Source organism: Hyaena hyaena, unplaced genomic scaffold, assembly GCF_003009895.1.
Source record: "Hyaena hyaena isolate Hyena2069 unplaced genomic scaffold, ASM300989v1 scaffold_148, whole genome shotgun sequence".
NCBI lineage: Eukaryota > Metazoa > Chordata > Mammalia > Carnivora > Hyaenidae > Hyaena > Hyaena hyaena.
In genome coordinates this window covers 273,536-293,885 of record NW_024080780.1, presented here as the reverse complement: position 1 = coordinate 293,885, position 20,350 = coordinate 273,536, and the positions used below count along the sequence as shown (strand labels likewise).

The 20,350-nt window shown below is 49.8% G+C and overlaps 1 protein-coding gene across 4 annotated transcripts in view; it reads right to left on the bottom strand.

Moving 5' to 3' along the window:
• TRIO (trio Rho guanine nucleotide exchange factor) overlaps positions 1 to 20,350 on the bottom strand; it is a 349,937-nt gene that overhangs the window by 137,560 nt on the left and 192,027 nt on the right. For all 4 annotated transcript variants that reach the window (XR_005529593.1, XR_005529594.1, XM_039238832.1 and 1 more), the window contains exons 11-13: positions 18,925 to 19,116; positions 1,335 to 1,504; positions 224 to 398 (exon numbers count right to left, since the gene is read on the bottom strand). Coding sequence is in view for 2 of the 4 variants with exons in the window: in XM_039238832.1 (XP_039094763.1) it covers positions 224 to 398; positions 1,335 to 1,504; positions 18,925 to 19,116 (537 nt within the window). In the remaining 2 variants the exon portion in view is untranslated. The remainder of the gene's footprint in view (positions 1 to 223; positions 399 to 1,334; positions 1,505 to 18,924; positions 19,117 to 20,350) is intronic.

The following is a 20,350-nucleotide window of genomic DNA, read 5'->3' as shown; positions in this document are numbered from 1 at the left end:
AGGGCTGCGTGGGACCCGGCCCGGGCCTCACAGGCCAGGCCACAGCCATCCGAGCTCGGCTCCACTCACAGACTGTGCTCCGTCCTGCTGTGCGGCGCAGTGCCCAGCACAGCCCCCTCGGCTCTCAGGGCCAGATGTAAGCCTTCCTTCCTCTGCCCTGCCCCTAAGGCAGAGGGAGAAGATGCCGGAAGTGGGGGGGGGGTGCGGAGGAGGGGGCACTCACATCGATGGCATCCCTCTCGAATATGCGCAGCTGCAGGAAGAGCTCCAGCTTGATCTTGCGCTCCTGGAAGAGCTCCTCCATCTGGGCCTGGGCCTCGTCCAGCTGCTGCAGCACCGTCTCGATGTGGCTGATGGAGCTGTTGTGAGGGGTCTTGTTGCTGGAGATGGCGGAGTCCCTGCGGAAGGGAGAGGGGACGGGGCGGCATGACAAAGTCTCCCATCGTCAGCCACCGGATCCGGCCGTGCAGACTTCAGGGGGAGGAAGGCTGGCAGGAAGCAACAACACTGGGCTTCCTCCTGCGAGCCGGCCGCCAGGCCTGCGGCCACACGGAACACAGTCCCCCGCACCGCCCCCGCCCCCCGTCCCCCTCCAAAGCAGCCTAATAATTCCAGAAAGTGACTTTGGAAGAGCCTCACTGTAGCCGCTCTTCTCCTTAAGTAGAGAGAACAGAATCCGCGATCGCTGTTTGCTAAAATACTAGAGTCGTATCTGGAGCAAGGGGTTAAACTCTCATGCAGCCAATCAGGCCTTCATCAACCCTCTGCCTGACTCTCGGCAAAGCAAAGTGAGCTGAGCGTGAGCTTGTGTGAAGTTAGCAGTAATGACTTGAAAAGCTGTCCCTGAATGATGCTATAAAAGAAACCTGCTTCCAGCCCTCCAGCACCTCCTGCTCACCTCCCGGCGCGCGGAGGAAGGTATCACCTGGGGGCCTGGCCTCCCCCGGTTTCTGCTCTGAGGACCTGGAGGCCCAGCGCCTGTGGAGAGGCAGGTACTCAGGGCCTGAAGGACGCAGTTCCGAGAGGTTTAAATCAACCCGGTTTGTAAAGAAATTTCGATAATTACAAGGCAGATGTTAACAGGAAATATTAATAAAAGCTGAGTTCCGGGAAAGTTTATTCGCCAATGCTATGAGGAGAAAAATCATTGAGTTTAAAAAAAAAAAAATGGTCAGCAAGGGGGGGGAAAAAAAAAGAAAGAAAGAAAGGGATGTTATTCTCCTTTGTATGCAGACCTGTTACTTGTTCTCTACCTAGTGGGACAGGGAATCAGAGTTCCTTGCTCCCCAGCGGGAGGCAGGATTCAAAGCTCCAGTGCTGGCGCCCGGGCCCACCTCAGCTGCTGTATGAGGTCCTCCCCTTCCTTGATCACGTTCACCGTCACTTGCAGGGTTGTCTGCTGCTGCTGGCCGAAGCGCTTGATGAGGTCCTGCACGGCCTCCACCGACTCGGCGTACACATCATCCAGCAGCTCCTTCTGCAGCTCCTCCAGCCACGTCCACAGCTGCGGAAGGAGAGGGCGCAGTGAGGCCGGGCCCGGGCCCCCTCCCCGAAGGCCCCCTTCCCCGAGTGACCCCGCTGGGAGGCCGGGGATGGGAGGGAACGGGAGGGGGGCAGCCCGAACAGCCCCGACCCCCCAATACTCAGGAGGCCACCACCGCCTGGTGAAAACACACAGGCACAGAGCCAGAGGGGACTGTCACTAAAGAGAAAAGAGGAAAGGGAAGGGAAGTCACTCTTTCTGATCCTTCCTAGGCTCAGTTCGAGCATAAGACGAATGAGAGAGACCCCCTCCACCAACTAGAACATCTGCTAAGCATAACGCATCCTTTTCCACACCCTCGGACTCTTGTTTAGCTTGGATAGCTTTATTTTATTTTTAGCAAGGGCCCTACAATCCATTATTAATTATTGAACCACTGCTCGCACGTGGCTGCTCTGCATTGCTCAGAAAAGCAGCAGCCTATGATGTGGTGCACAAAGCTCATCGCCACGGCTGGCGGGAAATTCGGACGGGGCACGGGGCTCGGTAACCGCACCCATCCTGGGCCATGGCCAACCCGGCCACGACATGGTCTGTCCGTGCATACCGGAAACACTTCAGCACCTCCACTGCACAACCACTACAAACGCATCTGGGGACGCCATGGTAAAGACAACCTGGAATGACAGTGGCAAGAACCCTATTCGCCCTGGTGGGAGCAGAGCTCTTCTCCCATTTCCGGGAAGCCCACCGCCTCCTCTGAGTCTCCGGAGAGCCATTCAGCCATTCGGTAAATGAAAAAGATGTTTAATTAGACCAAGCAGGCCCTGGTGGCTGGGAAGTGGTTTGTGTGAGGAGAAAACACTTCCTGCTTCCTCGGCGGTGGGGGGGTGGTACGAATCGCACCCTCCCCCGCCCCCCCATCTTCCACGCGTCCGTCACAGACGTGACCCTTACCCCGGCAGTGACCTGCCATGGTGGCCTCTGTGGCTGACGGCGGCAAACCCGTGCTTGCCCAGATACATGCGGATTTGGACGTTCGTTTCGGAGCTGATCTTCTCTGAAAACTGCTTTCTGAGCATTTTTGCTCGGTGTAATGGACAGACTATATACCGCCCAAATTTCCAGGATACAATTTCTTAAGTTTTTAACATATGGACACAGGCACAGAAAGGGCGCTGCTGTGCACAGCAAGCAGCTCCCCGGCCCCTGCGCCCTCTGCGACCCTTGGGTCTCGCTCTGCCCTCCCGCCCCAGGCAATCACCCATCTGCTTTCTGTCACTATAGATTAGCCCGTGTTTTCTTGAAAAAGTATAGAAGTATGGACTGACTAGTTTCGGCCTGGCTTCTTTCCTTCGACATAACGGGGAATCATCACCTCTCACTGTGGACGCGAACTCCAGCCTGGGACACGGCACAGTGCAGCCACTCGGCTACTGAGGAGTCTGGGGCTGTTTCCACTTTTTGTGGCCACTACACAGCCCCTATGCACACGTGTGCACAGGCTCTGTACACCTATGTTTTCCTTTTATTGAAATGGTATACAGGGGCATAGCGGCTGCAGCCTATGACGGGTATAGGCTTAAATTTTTAACAAAGTGCCCAACTGTGTTTCCCTGGTGGCTGCACCCTGTCATGTTCCGGCCAAGACTCTATGAAAGTTCCAATTCCTCCACATCCTCACCAATATCTGATGAGCGCAGTCTTCTTCATTCTAGTCATTCTGGATGAGTGCCGTCTCGTTAGGGTTTTAGTCAGCAATTCCCCACTTACTAATGATGGCAAACCCAGGCTAACCTTCTAAGAATTCTCTTGTTGTCAAACGTAGCTTTAGTTAGAAACAAAGTATCCAGATTCTTCGGTCAGATCAGTATTTTAAATACAGCAGGTCAGTAGGAAAACATGGGAAGTGATGGCCAATGACTTGTCAGTCAAGCTACTTAGGATCCTAAGATTTAACTTGACTAAAATTGTTAAATAAAACATCTGTTACCTTATCTCTTAGTACCTACTCAGTTTTGTAAGTAAGTTATCACATTTCATACAATTCCAGAATTTTAATTTGAAGGAGTTTTAGAGCTAGGCTGGCTCACCTCTTTGCTCTCACGGGTTAAGGGAAAGAAGCCGCCCGCACGACATGGGCAAAACCAACTGCTGGTGTGAAGCTCGTCTGGAAGAGATGTCCTCACCCAGTCACTGCACTGCCACCGTGTTTCACCACCAAAATACCATCCACTGACTCACCAAACATGGACTAATGCTCTGTACCATCTGTAAAGGGTCCATCTCCACGAACACACTCTTTTGGGTCTGCTGTTTGCTTTCCCCTGAATCCTAAACCCTCATGCACATGCTTGTTGCATTCACAACCAGCAGGGAGGACGGCAGCACCGTGACCGGGAGGAGTCTCCCAACCTGCTCTCATATCTCAGAAGGAAAGCCCTCCGAGTTCTGGAGGCCGTATTGTACAGCAGGACTATTACGGATTTAGGAGCGACTGTAACAAAGCGTTGGCTCTGTGACCTAAGACATCACTGAATTTCTCTGAAACCCACATCACTACATAGGGATCCTCAGACCAGTGCCGGCCTCGAGGAGTCACCGAGTGGGCGGGAGGACAGGCCGTGGGGGAGGCGCCAGGCGATCAGGAGCGCTCTGTGCAACGTAATCACCCGCAGGGTAATGAGCCTCTCACGGTAACTGAAGAGGCAAGATTCGCTAAACGCAACCAAGAACGTGCCACTTAGGCTGCAGCGAGCAGTAACAAAAATTTCACCAGAACACGGTAGCAAGTCAAAATATTTAACCAAAAACATCCAGAGCATGTTCTCTGAAAGGCAGGCTTTTCTAGCTGGAAGGGCTTCGTCAGCTTCCCGGGAACCTGCCTCCCACTTGGTCCCCAAGCCCTCTCAGCCACAGGTGGCCCGTGCAGCACCCCCCCAACCTTCCCAGTCCCGTCTGATGACAAACACTATGAAAAGGTGGACCTGCTCAACTACATTTATTCCACTGCAAAAGACAACAGAAACAAACAAACAAAAACCACAACACTTCAGTCCCTTTCTCTCAAAACCTCAGCTGTCATCTTCCACCTTAACACGCACGCTGCCCCGGAGCTGCCCCTGCCTGGTCGCGGTGAGAGAGCCCAGGAGAAGGAGCGTCACCTGGAGCACACCTGCCTGGGAGGCAGCCCCAGGGCAGGGGCGGCAGGCGACCAGGTGAAAGCTGGAGACACGTAAGGATCACAGAGATAGGACAGGCATGCGTGTCATACGCGGAGCCTGCAGACGCAGTGCTCTGGCAGTGGAATGCGTGCACGGGAAACGTACGTTCCCAAACGACTGCTCTCTCTCACCGGGATCTCAACGGAAGCAGCACGGTTGAGAAGAAAGGCAAAGGAGCCCAGCCCACCCCAAATGCCACCTCTGCGTCACAGAAGGAGGACAGGACTCATCAGAGAGGAAGCTGGCCCCCAGAGGCCTCGGGTTTTAATTACACTGCACTCCTAAGAGCTAGGTCCCCCTGACACTAACAGAGACTGGCATCTCTTCTTTTCAATTTGTGGAGAAAACAGAAACACAAGGTTTTTTCCAAGCCCTCCTGAAAAACACTATAGCACCAGCAAAAAACCACCACCACAAATTAAGACAGCTGGAAGGGGATGTGCATGTGCTGGGTAAGACACAGCCAGCATCCCGGTGTCGCCCCCGCCTTCCCACCCCTTCCACGGAGCTGGGTCAGGCCTCCCAGCGTCATCAGCTTGCCAGGCCCATCTAGAAGCCCCGGCCCAGCATCCTTCTCACACTACTGCCCGAGACGCCATGTTGGACCCAAGGGGTACCTACATCCCCACCTGGTGCGTGGTACGTTGTGAGGTCTAACTCACCACCCAGCTCGTGGGAAAGGCCGGGGGGCCGGGGGATGGGAATTCCTCTTCTCTAGCAAATGCTACCCAAAATACATACACACATAATTTAAATCACGAGACCGTGTTAGCAAGCCTCGCTTCTATATACCCTGAAGAGGAGAGGGAAGATCAAGCCCAATGCTCAGAACCGGCCTGAGGCACAATGCGTAAATGTGTTTCTACATAACTCCACTGCAACAGCCTAAGAGATAATTAAAACACTTCTAAGAGATAATATGGAATCACAATTAAGAGTGTGGGTTCTGAAGCTAGATTGCTTGACTCTCTATCTGCCTTAACATTCCCTAGGCTGTGACTGAGTTGGCTCGGGTTAAGTCACTGACCCAGATCCACGGCTCTAGTTCCTCATCTGTAACACTGTCTGCTAACAGTGCCCACCTCAGCCAGCTGCTGCCAAGAGTAAGTGGGGAGATACGTGCAGAGTGAAAAATAAGTAACGTGAGCCACTATTACTAGTTCTTTTCTTGTAAAAAAAAAAAAAAAAAGCCTAAGAGTCACAGTGTTTTAAGTCTTCTTTCTCTGCACTGAGCATGGAGTCTGCTTCTTCTACCTCTACTTCTCTCTCTCTCAAAAAAAAAAAAAAGTGGTTAGTGTTTGGGGTGTTTGGGGTGTCTGGGTAGCTCAGTGGGTTGACTATTCGACTTCTGATTTTGGCTCAGGTCATGATCCTAGGGTTGTGGGATCGAGCCCCATGTCAGGCTCTGTGCTGAGCGTGGAGCCTGCTTAAGATTCTTTCCCTCTCTGCCCCTCCCCTGTACCTTGCTCTCTCTCTCATAAAAATAAACAAAACAAAACAAAACAAAAAAAAGCCCCTGGGTGGCTTAGCTGATTGAGCATCCAGCTCTCAGTTTGGGCTCAGGTCACAATCTCATGGCTTTGTGGGTCTGAGGCCCACATTGGGCTCTGAGCTGGCAGTGCGGAGCCTCCTTGGGATTCTCTCTCTCTCTCTCTCTCTCTCTCTCTCTCTCCGCCCCTCCCCTCCCAAAGTAAATAAATAAACCTTAAAAGAATAATAAATAAAAGCCTTCCTACCCTAGTTTTCAAAACATATCCAGGTTCCTACTGTTCAAACTATGTCACTTAGTCTGGTAGACTTAACACCATCTCACATATACATCTTTTTACACCTAAAAATAGTATGAGGAAAAGGGGCTGGAAATAGTCCACCGGAGTCCATAGAAACCACTTCGCCCTGGTTCTAGGGGAAGCGGCATGAGGACCTGTGGGCCAAGCCTTTTCCTTCCCTCCTAGATTTCTTCCCTCCACAGCCTGGACTCTTGGACATGCATCCACAGTGGAATGTGCTCACCCTGCTCGGCCAGCTGCGGGACCGGCCAAGGGCCACCACCACAGAGGAAGCCACAGAAACGGATCCTGGGATCAGGCAGTTGAAAAGGGAACAATGAATGAGGTAGAAGGAGGAAGGATCTATTTAAATCCCCAATGTCAAAATACTCAAAAACCTTTGCCCCTTCAGAAAATATTCTCAATTTGGAGGAAAAAGGATTCTCAGATAAAATCATTTCTGCTATCAGTTGGTGAGGAACTGATGCAGATCATAATGCAGTATGATTCAGGTAAAGTCTATTTTTAAGCTTTTAAATCAGTACATATGATGCCTAAAATAACCTCTGAATAAAAGAGGAAAAGTCTCTAGGACACCTGCGAAATTTTTAGCATGCATTTCCTAGGCATGAATAAAACTGCACTTCTGTGCATGCTGTAGTTTACAATCAAGAGATAAACCTTTGCCTGATAGCTAGAGGAGCTGCATTCTACCCAAGCACTCAGCAGCACGGACCCTACCTGGAAAGCTCTGGCCCAGAGCCAGAGTTGGGCAACGCTGCCCCCTAGAGGCCCTCCGAGCAGTGGCCAGCAGCACTCTATGAAAGGGGACTTGAATCCAGCCCACAACTTGGCTGTGGGCGCGTACAGACTGGGATCCATCCACAAGGAAAGCTGGGCTGGGGAGACAAATGAGGTTCTGGGGGCAGGACCCCCACGATAAAGACGCGACAGCCCCAGCCCCAGCCCCACTGCGGCCCCTCCCCTTCAGCTGTGCTGGGTGGAGCCTAAAGGAGGACCTTCGGCCCTGCTGGGAGAAAGCTCCTGGAAGATTCCCTGCCTCACTAATCAGACAGGAGACCTCGTGGGCTCCCAGAGGAACTTGCTGGCATGCAGGATTCTGGGAAGGAATGAGCTTCCGGCCAATTCAGCAGGTGCTAGGTGCACAGCTTGCCAGAAGTGGCCCTTTATCTGCATGTGGCCTTGGGAAAATCCTTGACACCCTCTACCCTCGGATTCTTCCTCTCTGAAATGGGATCTTCCCGAATGCAAAGTCAGTTTGAGAATCAAACGAAGCGGCCGCAGACACGTGAACGTGCTCAATTACTTCAAGCACTTTATAAACAGAAGTGACCACCATCGCTCTGTGTCCTCCTACCCTTGCTTACCACAAGGACAATCATCCGGACACCAGTGGGGACGGGGGAGCTGTAGTGGGCCTGGGAAGCACAAAAGCCCCATCCCCCAGAAGAAGCTGCAAGCCCGGAGCAGAAGTAGGTAGTTTCAATGGCAACTTACAGGCGGGATTTCGGGGGGCACCTACTGTGCACAGAAATCGTGATTCAGTTCCAGGTACAAGCATCAGGGGTCAGAGGGGAACTTCCAGCCATCTGTAGTGCGTTCTCCAGCCTGAAATGGTGCACACCCCGTTGTCCTGATCAGGGAGGAGTAAGGGTCTGAGCAGTACTGCGTTATTCTTGGGTGGCTGACACAAGATGCCTTAATATGATGAGGTTTATGAAGGAAGCCGATCATATTACTGGAGGTGGGATGAGGGACAAATCAAAGTCTGTATCAGGAAATAATACCGATGCAATATGTGTAAGAGATGGGAAAGAAGGAGCAGGCCGGAGCACCTCAGGGCAGCCCCTCTGTTAAGAGGGGACACTTGTGGGCACCGCAGCACTGGAGGGGGTAAGGCGTGGACTGGCGATCAAGGACAAGGTGAGGGACAGGTGCTGTGCCCGGGCAGAGGGCCCACACAGAGATAAAGGTCAGAGTGCAAACCTCAACCACCCAAATATTTACAGGATGTCTACTTTGTGAAAAACAGAGATTCTGAGATGAGGAATCTTTTTTTTCCTCTTTTCCTAATACTGCCAAAGCATAAAGCACTCTCCCGGAGGTTTCAAAGTGAGAAGAGCTCCTTCCCGCCCCTCCATCATTTTGAGAGCAACCACCTTCTCCCTGAAACAGCCTGCAGTTAGTCAAAGTGTAATTCCTCCTCCACGCTCCAAATCTCTGGAGACAGCGAGCATTCGCGCAGTCTGCTGTCCCTGTCCCAAGGGTAACCTTCACTCCTGGGACTCTACCCGCAGGGCAGGGGCTGGAACTCCTTCCACACCAGCTCACTCCCCTCTGAACACTCGCCCCTTGCAGAGTGCGGCCTGGGGAGCAAAGGCAGCATCACGTGATCACCCGGCAGTGCACAGCAAGATGACTGTCCCCCAGTTGTGATGTCTCCCCCTTGCGTTTGCTCAGGCAGCCATGACAACCACAGGCGTCACCTCGGGGCGTGCCACTCGTGCGCCCTGTTCACAAACACGTGTACGGTTGGTGCTTTAACATATGTTGGGGCCACAAGTGTGACCCTTACTTCGTAACCTTAGTGTTTCTAATTCAAAAGACTCCTATTAAAACCCATGAATGAAATATCTGTGTTGGATTCTGACCTACTCCTACTAACATGTTTTGGGATCCTCTGTATGTGACAGATCCTAACCTAGACACTGATAAGCGTACTTTCCATGCCAGTCCTCCCACTCACAGATTTCCTGCGTGGGGACAGAGATGTACGGGGGAAACACCGTCCCGCAGCCTCACTGAGGTCATCTACCAGCAACCCCTGCCGTGACAGTCTCACTCGCAAGGCTTTCATGGGAGCCACAATGACTCCTGCTGCAGCACCAAGTCCTTGTTTGGTGGCAGTTTCCCATTTTCAAGATAAACAGCTCTCAACACAACAAAGGAGAGGTTTCAGGGTGTCTGAATTCTGATGAGCCGTCTTTCCAGATGCCACGTTGGGACATAAAAGTTCCGAGTAGGTTAGAAGAGTCAGTTCAAAGACACGACAACGGCAGGGAGACAGCTCCCCTATGGAAGGTGATGCCAGGGACAAAACCCACCCAGCCACCAGGGCTCAGGTCCAACTGAGCTGACTGGTCTCCCATTGCCACCGCTATCTGATCCAACCATGGGTCTGGGCTGGAAATGACTTCCTTACTCACAAACTGGGGAAGATGAGTAATACCTTTCTATCAGAAACACGTTCTTCCTGGCACCTTCCGCTTGGAGAGCAGCTTGTACGGACAAGTACAGTGCTAGTCTTCCGATAAGTGACTCCGTCAGTTGACGTGTTTGTCCAGCCATTCAGCGGTCTGATTCTAGTGACTGTACTAACAGACTGCCCATACTTTCCTGTTTCGTCTACAAATTAGATGTCAGATGCCTGGTTAAATGCTCACTAACTCCACTGCATGCCCTCCATCAAACCAGAAACCCAGTGCAGAGTGAAATATAGTTAACATCCTAGAACCCATTCATTCTCTACCAGCAGTTTAACAACTGCCTTTTCTAGAACTCTACCTAGGACTGATCGGCCTCACCTGTGTGCTGTGTGAACTCTGCCTTCCTCATCGCCAGCCCCCTGTCATTCCCCTCCTTTCCCACCCCCTCCTTAAAGATCAACAGACCCAACCATCAAGTTCTCTCACTACCCAGGGGTCTGTCTTGGAATAAAGACTTGAACTCCCTTAGAAGAAATAAGTCCTTTCTTACAAAACCTTCACGCATTTTGATCTTTCGCTGCTTCTAAGGCAGCCGGAAGAGCAGCCTCCTTGAGGAGAACAAAAGAGCAAAGTGAAAGTTGATGAAGTCTACCTTCTGCTCGTATCCATGCGCTTCCCCGGTGCCCGGCACAAAGCCCAACCCTTCCTTGATCTTGGGGCTCTGAGTTCTGGGCTTCAAAGAAAGGGAAACAAACAACAAAACCAAAGCTGCCTTTTCTTATCTAGAGCTTTCAAGCTTTCCTGACAAAAGCCTCACACGTTGCTGGCAATCAATCTTCCCACCACTTATTCAATAAAAACAACAACCAGTAACACACACTACATGCCAGAAATCCATGTGGATGATGTACTTCTCTCAATTAACCAACAATCTATCGCATTTAGTTCATGAAGCTACCAACATAAAACATCAAGAACATTAAAAATGCTCTATAAAAAAAAAAAGTCCAACAAGTAAACCGGATTACATACACCTCCATTTTAAGCCGGACATTTTATGACCTATAATAGTGCACTGGCTCGACATTCTGTTGAAGCGCCTCTCCTCTCTGTTACGTTAACTGAGGCCAGTCTACAAACAATGAATTAAAGCAGACATCTGCGACTCTCCCTGGAGGGCTGACCCTTCAACAAGAAATTATAAAATGTGGAATCTGTGCACGGCTATCGATTTTCAATCCCTGCTGTTGTAATACTGAGTTACAAACAAAGATAATATAGTATGTTATTAATTCATTTACTAATCATCTACTAAGTGGCCACTATGTGTCAGGTATATTAGAGTTCCCTGTAATTTTCTACACTAACATCTAATTTCCCTGCTGACATAAAAATTTTCTCTACTTGAAAATATTGGACCAGTATGAAGAAATAGAAAATTGATGAATTTAAACCACTTTTAAACTATTCTATAGAAAAAAAATGTTTTACATGAAACTCTTCTGATAAAAGGGCCTCTTCTAGATAAGAATACCCTTCTCTCTCCATGGGCTAACCCAAGTGTTTTATGAATACTTATTTGGTGGAAAAAAGTCCTTTAGTTTGCAGCTTTGGCTGACACAGGAATTTAGTGATTCTACAAAGTAACACAGGCCAGGATGAATGCACGGACCCAAGAGAAAGATTCTTTACAAGAACTGACCCTGTCCTGACAGACTGCGGCTAGAGACACCGCTTATATCCCAGAATGCCTTCAACCTTGGATTCTAAACAACAGGGCCATAGCGAGGTCCTTACACAGAGCAGGGGCACCAGAAGGGGATTAAACGGTTTTTGCTAAGCAAAGATGAGGGAGGAAGAGACCGGATTATACCCGGGTATTTATCCCTTTGTATCTCACGTTTCGATCTGCCCCATCTTGTATATGTCCCATCACTTACAGTGGGGAGATGGAGTGAGAAGGGAAAATGGAACATTTCCTGAGAGCTGCTCCAAGATGAACACTCTGGTAAGTGCTGACAGTTTCACTCAGCTGTTCACATGCCTGAGAGACCGTAGTCTTCCCATTCTGCAGTTGGGAAAGCAGAGGCACTCAAGAGCAGTCTGACCCATGTCACTTAGCCAGTTAAAGGGATAGGTTCCACTTTGATACACTTTGTTAATTAATTTTAAAGAGGTTCTATTTTTACAGAAAGAAAGCATAAATGACTAGACTCATAGACACACAGGCGCGTGAGCACATACACACACACCCCTATGACAACAGGGTGTGTCTACTTTTTTAAATGCCAAACACCACAGAGTATATGAAGACAAAGTGCTGAACCTGTTGGCAGCCAACTAAATGTCTAAAACCAAATCTAACATCCAGTCATGCAAGGACTGAAAACACAGTAGATGGTTCTAGGCTCTTTGCTTCCTCTTGCTTTCTTTGGCTTGAAGCTCTTTCATTGCCCATTTGTATCTACACCAGATTAATGAATCAAAGGAATCAAATGTTTAAGAGTGCAAGGAGAGAGTTCAGCTAAGGAACTGAATACTAAATTATCAAGAGGTGATCAACTAAAGCAAACACCCTAAGACATCACGCCTTGGTCATAACCTTCGCCACTGACAAATGTATCGAAGCCATGCTGGACTTTGGAGAAGTTACAAAGATCACTCACTGTTGCTGAGGGAAGTGCAAATGATACAGCCCTTCTGGAAAACAGTTTGGCAATCTCCTTTTGAACAACAGGAGCTTACCAGAGCACCCGGCAATTGCACTCTCGGGCATCTATCCCAGAGAAATGAAAGGCTCAGTCCACGTGAAAACCCGTGCATGACAGTCCAGCGTCTCTTTCTGAAACTGCCAAAACCGGGAAATAACCCACTGTCCTTTAGCGGGTAGACGGCTAGCAAGCTAGGGCATATCCATACCAGAACACACTACTCAGTAAGGAAGAGGAAAGAACTGTTGATGGATCTCAAGGGCATGGTGCTAAGAAAGTTACACAGTGTATTAGCCCGTTACGTAACACTCTGAATAACAAACTGTAGAGATGGAGAACAGATGAGTGGTTGCCAGGGGTCAGAGGCGCAGCGGGGGTTGGGTACGAACGGGAGGTGTACCACTTGGGTGATGGAACGATTCTGTATGCTCGAAGAGCTTACGTGACTCTGCACAGGAAAAACAGCACAGAGCAACCGCACACGAGCACACACATGCGTGTCACACTGGAACAGGCTTGTGGGGCACAGGGAGTCACTTTCCTGCTTGCATAGTGCACTGTGGTCACCCAGGATGCGGCAGCGGGGGAGGCTCGGAGAAGGGGGTACAGACCCCCTTGTCCATTTCTTTTTTGTCCAACTTCCTGTGAACCTGTAATTATTTCAGACTGAAAGTTAAAAAAGAAAGCTGGGAGCATGTTTAGAGCATCACAGAGATCTTCGGAGGTAGATATGTGGGCTGGAAATTGGAATGGAAACAAGTAAATCATTTGAGAGAACGCAGATGCAGGAGTCATCAGCAAAAGCACAGCTGAGAAGGCCAAAATGAAAGGCTTGGACGTCTGGGATCAAACTGTAGAGACCTGGGCACAGGAGGTGTGAGAGATCTGGAGGGCTCTGAAGCTTGAGAGGCCGGGCTCGCTCAGAGTACTAACGTGCCCCCGCATGGAACAGAAACAGCTTTCTCTGGAAAGGCACGGACTCTGCACCACAACCGCGAGGACAAGCATTCAGCACGGGGCAGCTGGTCTACCTGGGGAGCCGCACACACCGTCGGTCAATTTTCCCGAATGAGTTAACCACCAGATGCCCGATTCATTATCTGGCTCCACCACGGAGAGATGGGAAACATGGGCCCGCTCTCTAAGGGCTGATTGAAAAACCACTAGGTTCGTTTTCAACATACTCTTGGTGCGAACCAGGTGAGGGCTGGAGGAGAGGCACCCCCGCACCCCCCAGAGATCCGTTCCCCAAGGAGCTACGCAGTGCCCGCTTGCTGGAAACCCTCCTCAATCAGGGTGACCAGAGTCCAAAGTCTACAAGGGCTCTGTCCCTGCTCCCCAGGGCGAGGGAGCACTGGCCAGAGCATAAAGAAAATTAAGTCGGCTTGGCCACAAGCATAAAAATGAAGCTAGATGGGTAGGCTGGAACCAAAAAAACAAAACAAAAAAAATCACCAGGAGGCCTTTCTTTTTGATTTCTGAGTAAATCCTCTTTTCCCAGGCATTACTCCAAACAAAAACTTGCCTCAGTTCAGCCTGTTAAGTCTGCAGAAACAGAACCCAGAAAGGCTTCTTTACTTAAACCCAGCAAGCATCGCAGCCCGATTCAAATGGGAATGGTCTTCCCTGGCAAGGCACAGCTTTCAGGAGTCCAGCGAACAAAACCAACTCCAGGCCACTGAACCAAATCCAGAAATGAACTCCGGCCGAGAACTCAGTACCACCACCTGGTTGCCTCAAGTAACCCACAAATATCAAAGGTAATTATCAATTAACTCAGGACCCAATTTTGAGAATGAAGTACGAATGGATGAAAATAACTATGCTTGTGCTATATTTGGAAATGGAAAAATGTCCCTCTATCATTAAATCTCAGAATGGTGAGCTAGAAATAGACATCATTTATTCCACAAGCTGACAGAGGATGTGCTAAGTCTGGAAGGCAGGCTCACTGGTGAGATACAAAGGTAAGTGAGACATAGCTTTTGGTCTTCAAGGAACTTCACACCCACCACGAAAAACCAACAGAAGACCGACACACACAATACACACAGGAGCAGACGTTTGTCTCTCCACTGGTCCTTCACCTCTGTCCTGGCACAGGACAGCTGGCCTGGGAGACACTTCGGTACGAGTGAATAAGTGACTCCACAGTGGGAAAAAGCATTTAAGAGGGCAGGAAGACCATAATAACGTGAGGGTGATAGTCAGAACCGGTGCGAATGTGCCATGGGAGGGCAGAGAGATGGAGAGGTAGAAGGCAAGATGCAAGAGGAGAAATCTTCTAAAATAAGCTCCAAATTCATGTCAGGCTCATCAGCATTCTCTTTAAAGGCTACTTTAAAAACATTTTAAAGAAGAAACCAGGGAGTATCTGTCTTCAGGCCTTCTGAAAGGAGGTAAAGCTTCTCACAAATTGTTTTCAGAGGGGGAAAAAGTGCAGGAAAGGTCCCGGAATGCTTCCAGATCTGGGATGAAATTCTACCAACCACTTTCTGCATCCAACCTCAACGTAGAAAATATTTCCTCTCTTCTCTCCTCCCAGGAATGGGTGTTGTGTCCCGTGGCCTCTGGGATTAGGAGAGCAGCGCGTCCCAAGGTCTCGCTCAGAACCCACCCTCTTGGCCACAGTGCACAACCGTCGGGCCTCTCCAGGTGGGGTTCTTATGAACTGAGCCAGCACTGAGAGATCACTTTGATCCAGCATCTCTGAATTTACTGGCTAATGACACCACCTTTGATTACGTGCTCATCAGTGAGCCAGATATGTACCGCAAAAGAGAGAGGGCAACGGTGGTGCTCCACATGAAGTGAGGGAGCACCAGTGCCGCCCGTCTGGAGTGAGGAGCGCACCTGCACACCGGGAGAGCCTTAGACAGTGAGCCTCCAAACTAGCTTCCAGTTAGCTTTCAGTATTTGCCTGAAGGAAAAAGATAATCCTCCTTTTTCTATCTTCCTCTATGTGATTTTAAATTGCAGGGGCACCTGGGTGGCTCAGGTGGTTGGGTATCCAGCTTCGGCTCAGGTCATGATCTCACAGTTTGCGGGTTCGAGTCCCACGTTGGGCTCAGTGCTGACAGCTCAGAGCCTGGAGCCTGCTTCCTCCCTCTCTCTCTGCCCCTCCCCTGCTCATGTTCTGTCTCTCTCTCAAAAATAAACAAACACTAAAAAATTTTAATAGTATGATCTGCTGGAGAAAAATTAATTTAGATAGCATAAATCTTTTAGCAACTTTTCATTCCTCTGATATGTTAAACTATTTAATAACTTTGTGCAAACATGTGTTTAATTAGCGTGGTTTCCTTTACTTGGCCCTTCTGTCACTTTTAATCTCATTTTAAACTAATTAAATTTGTTCTAAACGAATCTAAGTTTTCATTAGATAAGTTTCACAACACAGTGACTGAAGAAATCATTCCTGCCCCAGAAAACCTAGCAAGTACCCCTGTGGGTGTCGGGGTCCTGCTGCAGCAAAGAGAAAGGAGACTGAGAAAAATTCTAGGGCTGATCAGTAACAAATGAATCTACTATAAAAAGGGCCGGGACGAAAGACGAAGTCCAAGCACATCGCAGGGAAGAACTGGGCGGTGCTCAGTGCCTGTGTGTGGCCAGCTTCCCAGCGTCTGAACTCCCAGCTGCTGGGGCTGCCAGGCCCTCCCCCAAATGGCCACCCGGGACATCCTTCCTCGGCCTCAGGTCACTTGAGGGCACACATTTAGGAAGAACCAAGTCAGGGTAAACACACCAGTTTCTCTAACACTGTGACAGTCTTCCATGTAACAAGGGAAGAAAGAACACATCGAAAATTCTCCAGCTGTAAAAGTGAACTACTTAACCTTTAAAACACAGTTGAGGTCTCCTTGGTCTACCAACTTCATCAATTCTAGAAGTTCCTACAGTGTAGTAAGTCAATGAAAACAAAAAGCTTTTTCACTTTTAAATAAGTTTCCAAGCCTGGTAACAAGACAGATTCTATTGTTTGCTAACTGGAATGTTTTCACTGTAAGATTGTTTTTCCTTAGAAATGCTACTGATGTTATAAAAGCCAACGAACTGAGACGCAGTCTCTAGGAAAGCTCTTGTAAAACGCTTTCCTTCTAGTTTCCTTAAGTGTCTGCTTTCTGAAAACTGTAACCAAGCTCAAAAGGTGATGTGAATCATATATACTGCTTCAGGCAAAAAGTCTTCTCCATCCTAACGTCAAGCTAAACCTTTACAAATCCTGCTCGAGAATATTCCTAGGTACGTCACAGAGACAAATAGCAGATTAGGGACACATGGCTGCAGACCTTCCCTATCTCCAGCGGCACAGGCCACCTGGGGCCACAGCACACCTGTGGCCCGAGCGACAAGCTTCCCAGCCCAACCACTGTGCTTTCCTGGGAGGGGGTGCTCAGAGCTACTCACTGCTGTCTGTCTGCTGCAGCTTAAAGAATGAAGGCACAATCTGCTTTTTCACATGCATCGCCTTCTCCCTCTCAGCCTGGGTGTTTAAATGCATAAGCCAAAGAGTTGCTAACATCAACACTGAAGAGAAAGAGAGAGAAACACACAACTGTACTGTAACAGGGCAAGTGCTGCAACAGGTGGGCATAAAGAAAGTTCCAGAAGGTGCAGGGGAAACAGCTAACCCTGCTGGAGCAGTGAAGGGAAGCAGTACGCCCAAGATTCAGGGGCGCCCGGGTGTCACAGGTGTGGGGACACTGTGCTGAATGTGAGGGGCTCGAGGGAAAGTAGAGACCAGACCATAAGGACGCGGAGAGGTTTCAGGCCGGTGCCCCACGTACACAATGAATCACTGACGGTTCAAATGCAAGGCTATGACCTGATCGAATCGATATTTCTGGTGGCAGTGCTGCAGAAGGCTGGAGAGAGAGCTGCCAGAGGCAGGGACAGCCAATAGTGGTTAGGGCTTAACTGGAGCTGACGGAAGAAATCGCAGCTGGTGCACCCGTGACCAGAAGCTGCTGTGGACAACTGTGGCATTTGTCGGTCTCCTCACAATCACCATGTGTCCTCAGAAAAAAAAAGTTTCTTTGGGGGGCACCCGGGGGCTCAGTCAGTCAAGTGTCCGACTCTTGGTCCCAGGTCCTGATTTCACAACTGGTGAGTTCAAGCTCCAAGTCGGGCTCGGCACTGTAAGCGAGGAGTCTGCTTGGGGTTCTCCGTCTCCCCCTCTCTCTGCCCCTCCTCTGCTCTCTCTCTCTCTCTCTCTCTCAAAAATAAACATTAAAAACCCCAGTTTCTCTGTAAATACTGTAGAGCCTTGTTCGGCTATGGCATTATTAAGAGCAGGCAGAGAAGCTGGCGGCAGGGGTCCCTGCTCTGAGGGCCACCGCACGCCCACACAGCGCCAGCTTCTGCAGAGAGGGCTGGCCGTGCAGCAGAGGACGGCAGAGCCCATTGCTAGCCTGGGTGGACCATGGTCTTGGCGTCTCCAGGCTACCACATGGGCTCACCGAGTTTCAGAGTAAGAGGGAAGTATGGCTTTCTGGGAGCCAAGATTCCCTGAGTGACAACTAACCACCCAAGTTCCAGAATTGGCAGCGGGGTGCTTTCCCCCTGAACACATCTACTGGGTCTTGATCTCTGACACCCCCTCCGTGGTTCCCAGGCAGCCCCACACTTTCCAGATCCTTCTTCCCAGTCTGTGTCTATACACTTACATGTGCTCGATCCCAAATGACCTGGAAGTGCTCCTCACTTCCAATTTATAAAGAGATGCGAAGTAGAGAATTTGTTTTTCCTTAGAAAAAAGATGCAACAGAAGCTGACTTCCTTACTCAGTTTGTAATCCTCCTGAAAACTTTAGATTATGTCTTTTTTCTCCTAAAAAGCCACTAAATTTAAGTGTAATGTTGTATGATTTCCACTAAGAATAACACACACACGAGGTATGATTACTACCAACCTATTTTCCACGTACCAAACAACACGATCTCTTATAATGACAAGAGGAGACCTACAATGTTAGCATTAATATTACGACGGCCATGTTGGGTTGGCACATCTCAAGTCAGTATTCTGTAGAATTCACTTTTATCAGGATCTGAGAGTGGTCACACAGTCCGATAAAATCATGTCAACCATGACGCTGGCCACATGACGGCCTCGCCCACGGCAAGGAGACCCAGCTGTGACCACAGTGCGCTGGTCGCTTCCTGACACTAAGATGGACACGCTCTGTCCTCTCTCCAAGGTAAAGACCGCCCCGCCGACTCTTGACCGCCCTGCTCACCTCCTACTGCACACCCCTGTCCGGCCAGCCCAGGCCCCACAGTTGGCTCCTGACAGACACGCAGGCTTCCACTCCCCTGGTGAAGGCGAGCAAGGGGCCCGCAGCCTAGAGTGCAGACCCCCGTCCACGCCGACCTGCTCAGGGCAAATAGCTACATCTCACGGCTCGCCACCTCCGGTCCACTTTCTCACATCACAACCAGTCCATGCTCTTCCCACAGGGTTCAAAGGGCCTCCCAGAGCCAGGCTCCATCGTGTGTCCTGACACCTTACCTCCTTGACATGGCTATGAAACGAGACCGACATGTCCAGCAGGATCTTCCGCTGCTCAACACGCCGAACAAAGTCTTGTATCCGGTCTTCGAGCTGATGGGCTGCCTGATAAATCTCTTCTGGGTCACATTCTCCAGTCTGAGCCAGCTGTTCTGCTGCTTCTAATAATTTATCCGCGTTGGTATATGTGTTCTGCCCAAGAAAAAATCCAGAGAACAAGATGAATTAGAAAAAACTCAGCTGGGCATCACACTCCGCAACTGCATCACTTTGGGACACTCCTGATCATTTCTGCAAATCAAACAGAAAAAATATGAAGGGAAGAGATGGGTTTAGGAGTTCAATATATCTCTATCAGCAGCCTTTTCCATTACTGTTTTAGATTGTTAAACTCTGAACCTTCCATCTACAGTGGTGACGGGGGTATCTGCAGGCAGCTGCTGGCTGTCGCATGACTCACACAGAGCTTTCGGCTCCGTGCTGCTGCATATCCAGAAGCCAGCACGTAGCACAAATGCCCACTTCACTTTCCCTTCCAGTTTTATGACGGAGAGCAGAGTTCCAGTTTTGTCTTTCAGTATGATGTACGGTTTTATAATTCCCCAAGGGCAAGTGGAAAGGTTGGGTTCCAAATACAAGCTGCTGTCTTCTTTAACAGGTTTCTACTTATTGTTAATTCTAGCTTCTTTCTTCGACTTAAGAGCACAATTTTTTTTTTGAGAAAAAGTAATAACCACAACAGTGTATATAAAATAGCAAGAGTCTTAGAGAGCTGAAAGTTATGTATTAACAGGTATCCAAAATACTCTGAAAATCACTCCATTTTGATTCATGATAAAAGAAAGGCTGCAAATGGGTTTCCCAAATAGAGAGGAATGCCAGAGGCCTGACTCTGCTCGCGGAAGCACTGGAGAGGGGGAGGCTGGGAGGGGCCGGGGGCAGCTGAGATGCGTGGGAGGGCTCTGGTTCGGCGCCAGAACAGGGGAAGGCCTGGACAGGGGCTGGGGTCCCTCTTAGAAGCAGGCCAAATCCTTCCTCCTTCTCGAATGTGTCAGTCCTGCAGCTGGGCAGGGGTGGCGTCTCATCAGTGTGCAGAGTGTGGGCCAGTGTCCCCGCAGAGCGCCTGACCTCTGAGGAAGGACCAGGGCGCCCCTGCGTGGGCAGCTTCCCACAGAGGGCATCCTTCTACTGCGACAGCACAGTAAGGATAATGAGGGGCAGTGTCCTTAGTTCAGAGAAGGGAGTTATGGATATGGAGGAGGAGAAAAGCTGTGCTAACCCTGCAGCACTGGGCTGGATTAGAGGGATGTGTGTGATATCTGGTTCTGCACACAGATGTGGGAAGGTGTACGTTCATACACATACACACACTCACTCATGTGTTCCCTCTCCCTCTGTCTACTGAGAAGGCCCAGGAGCAGCCACG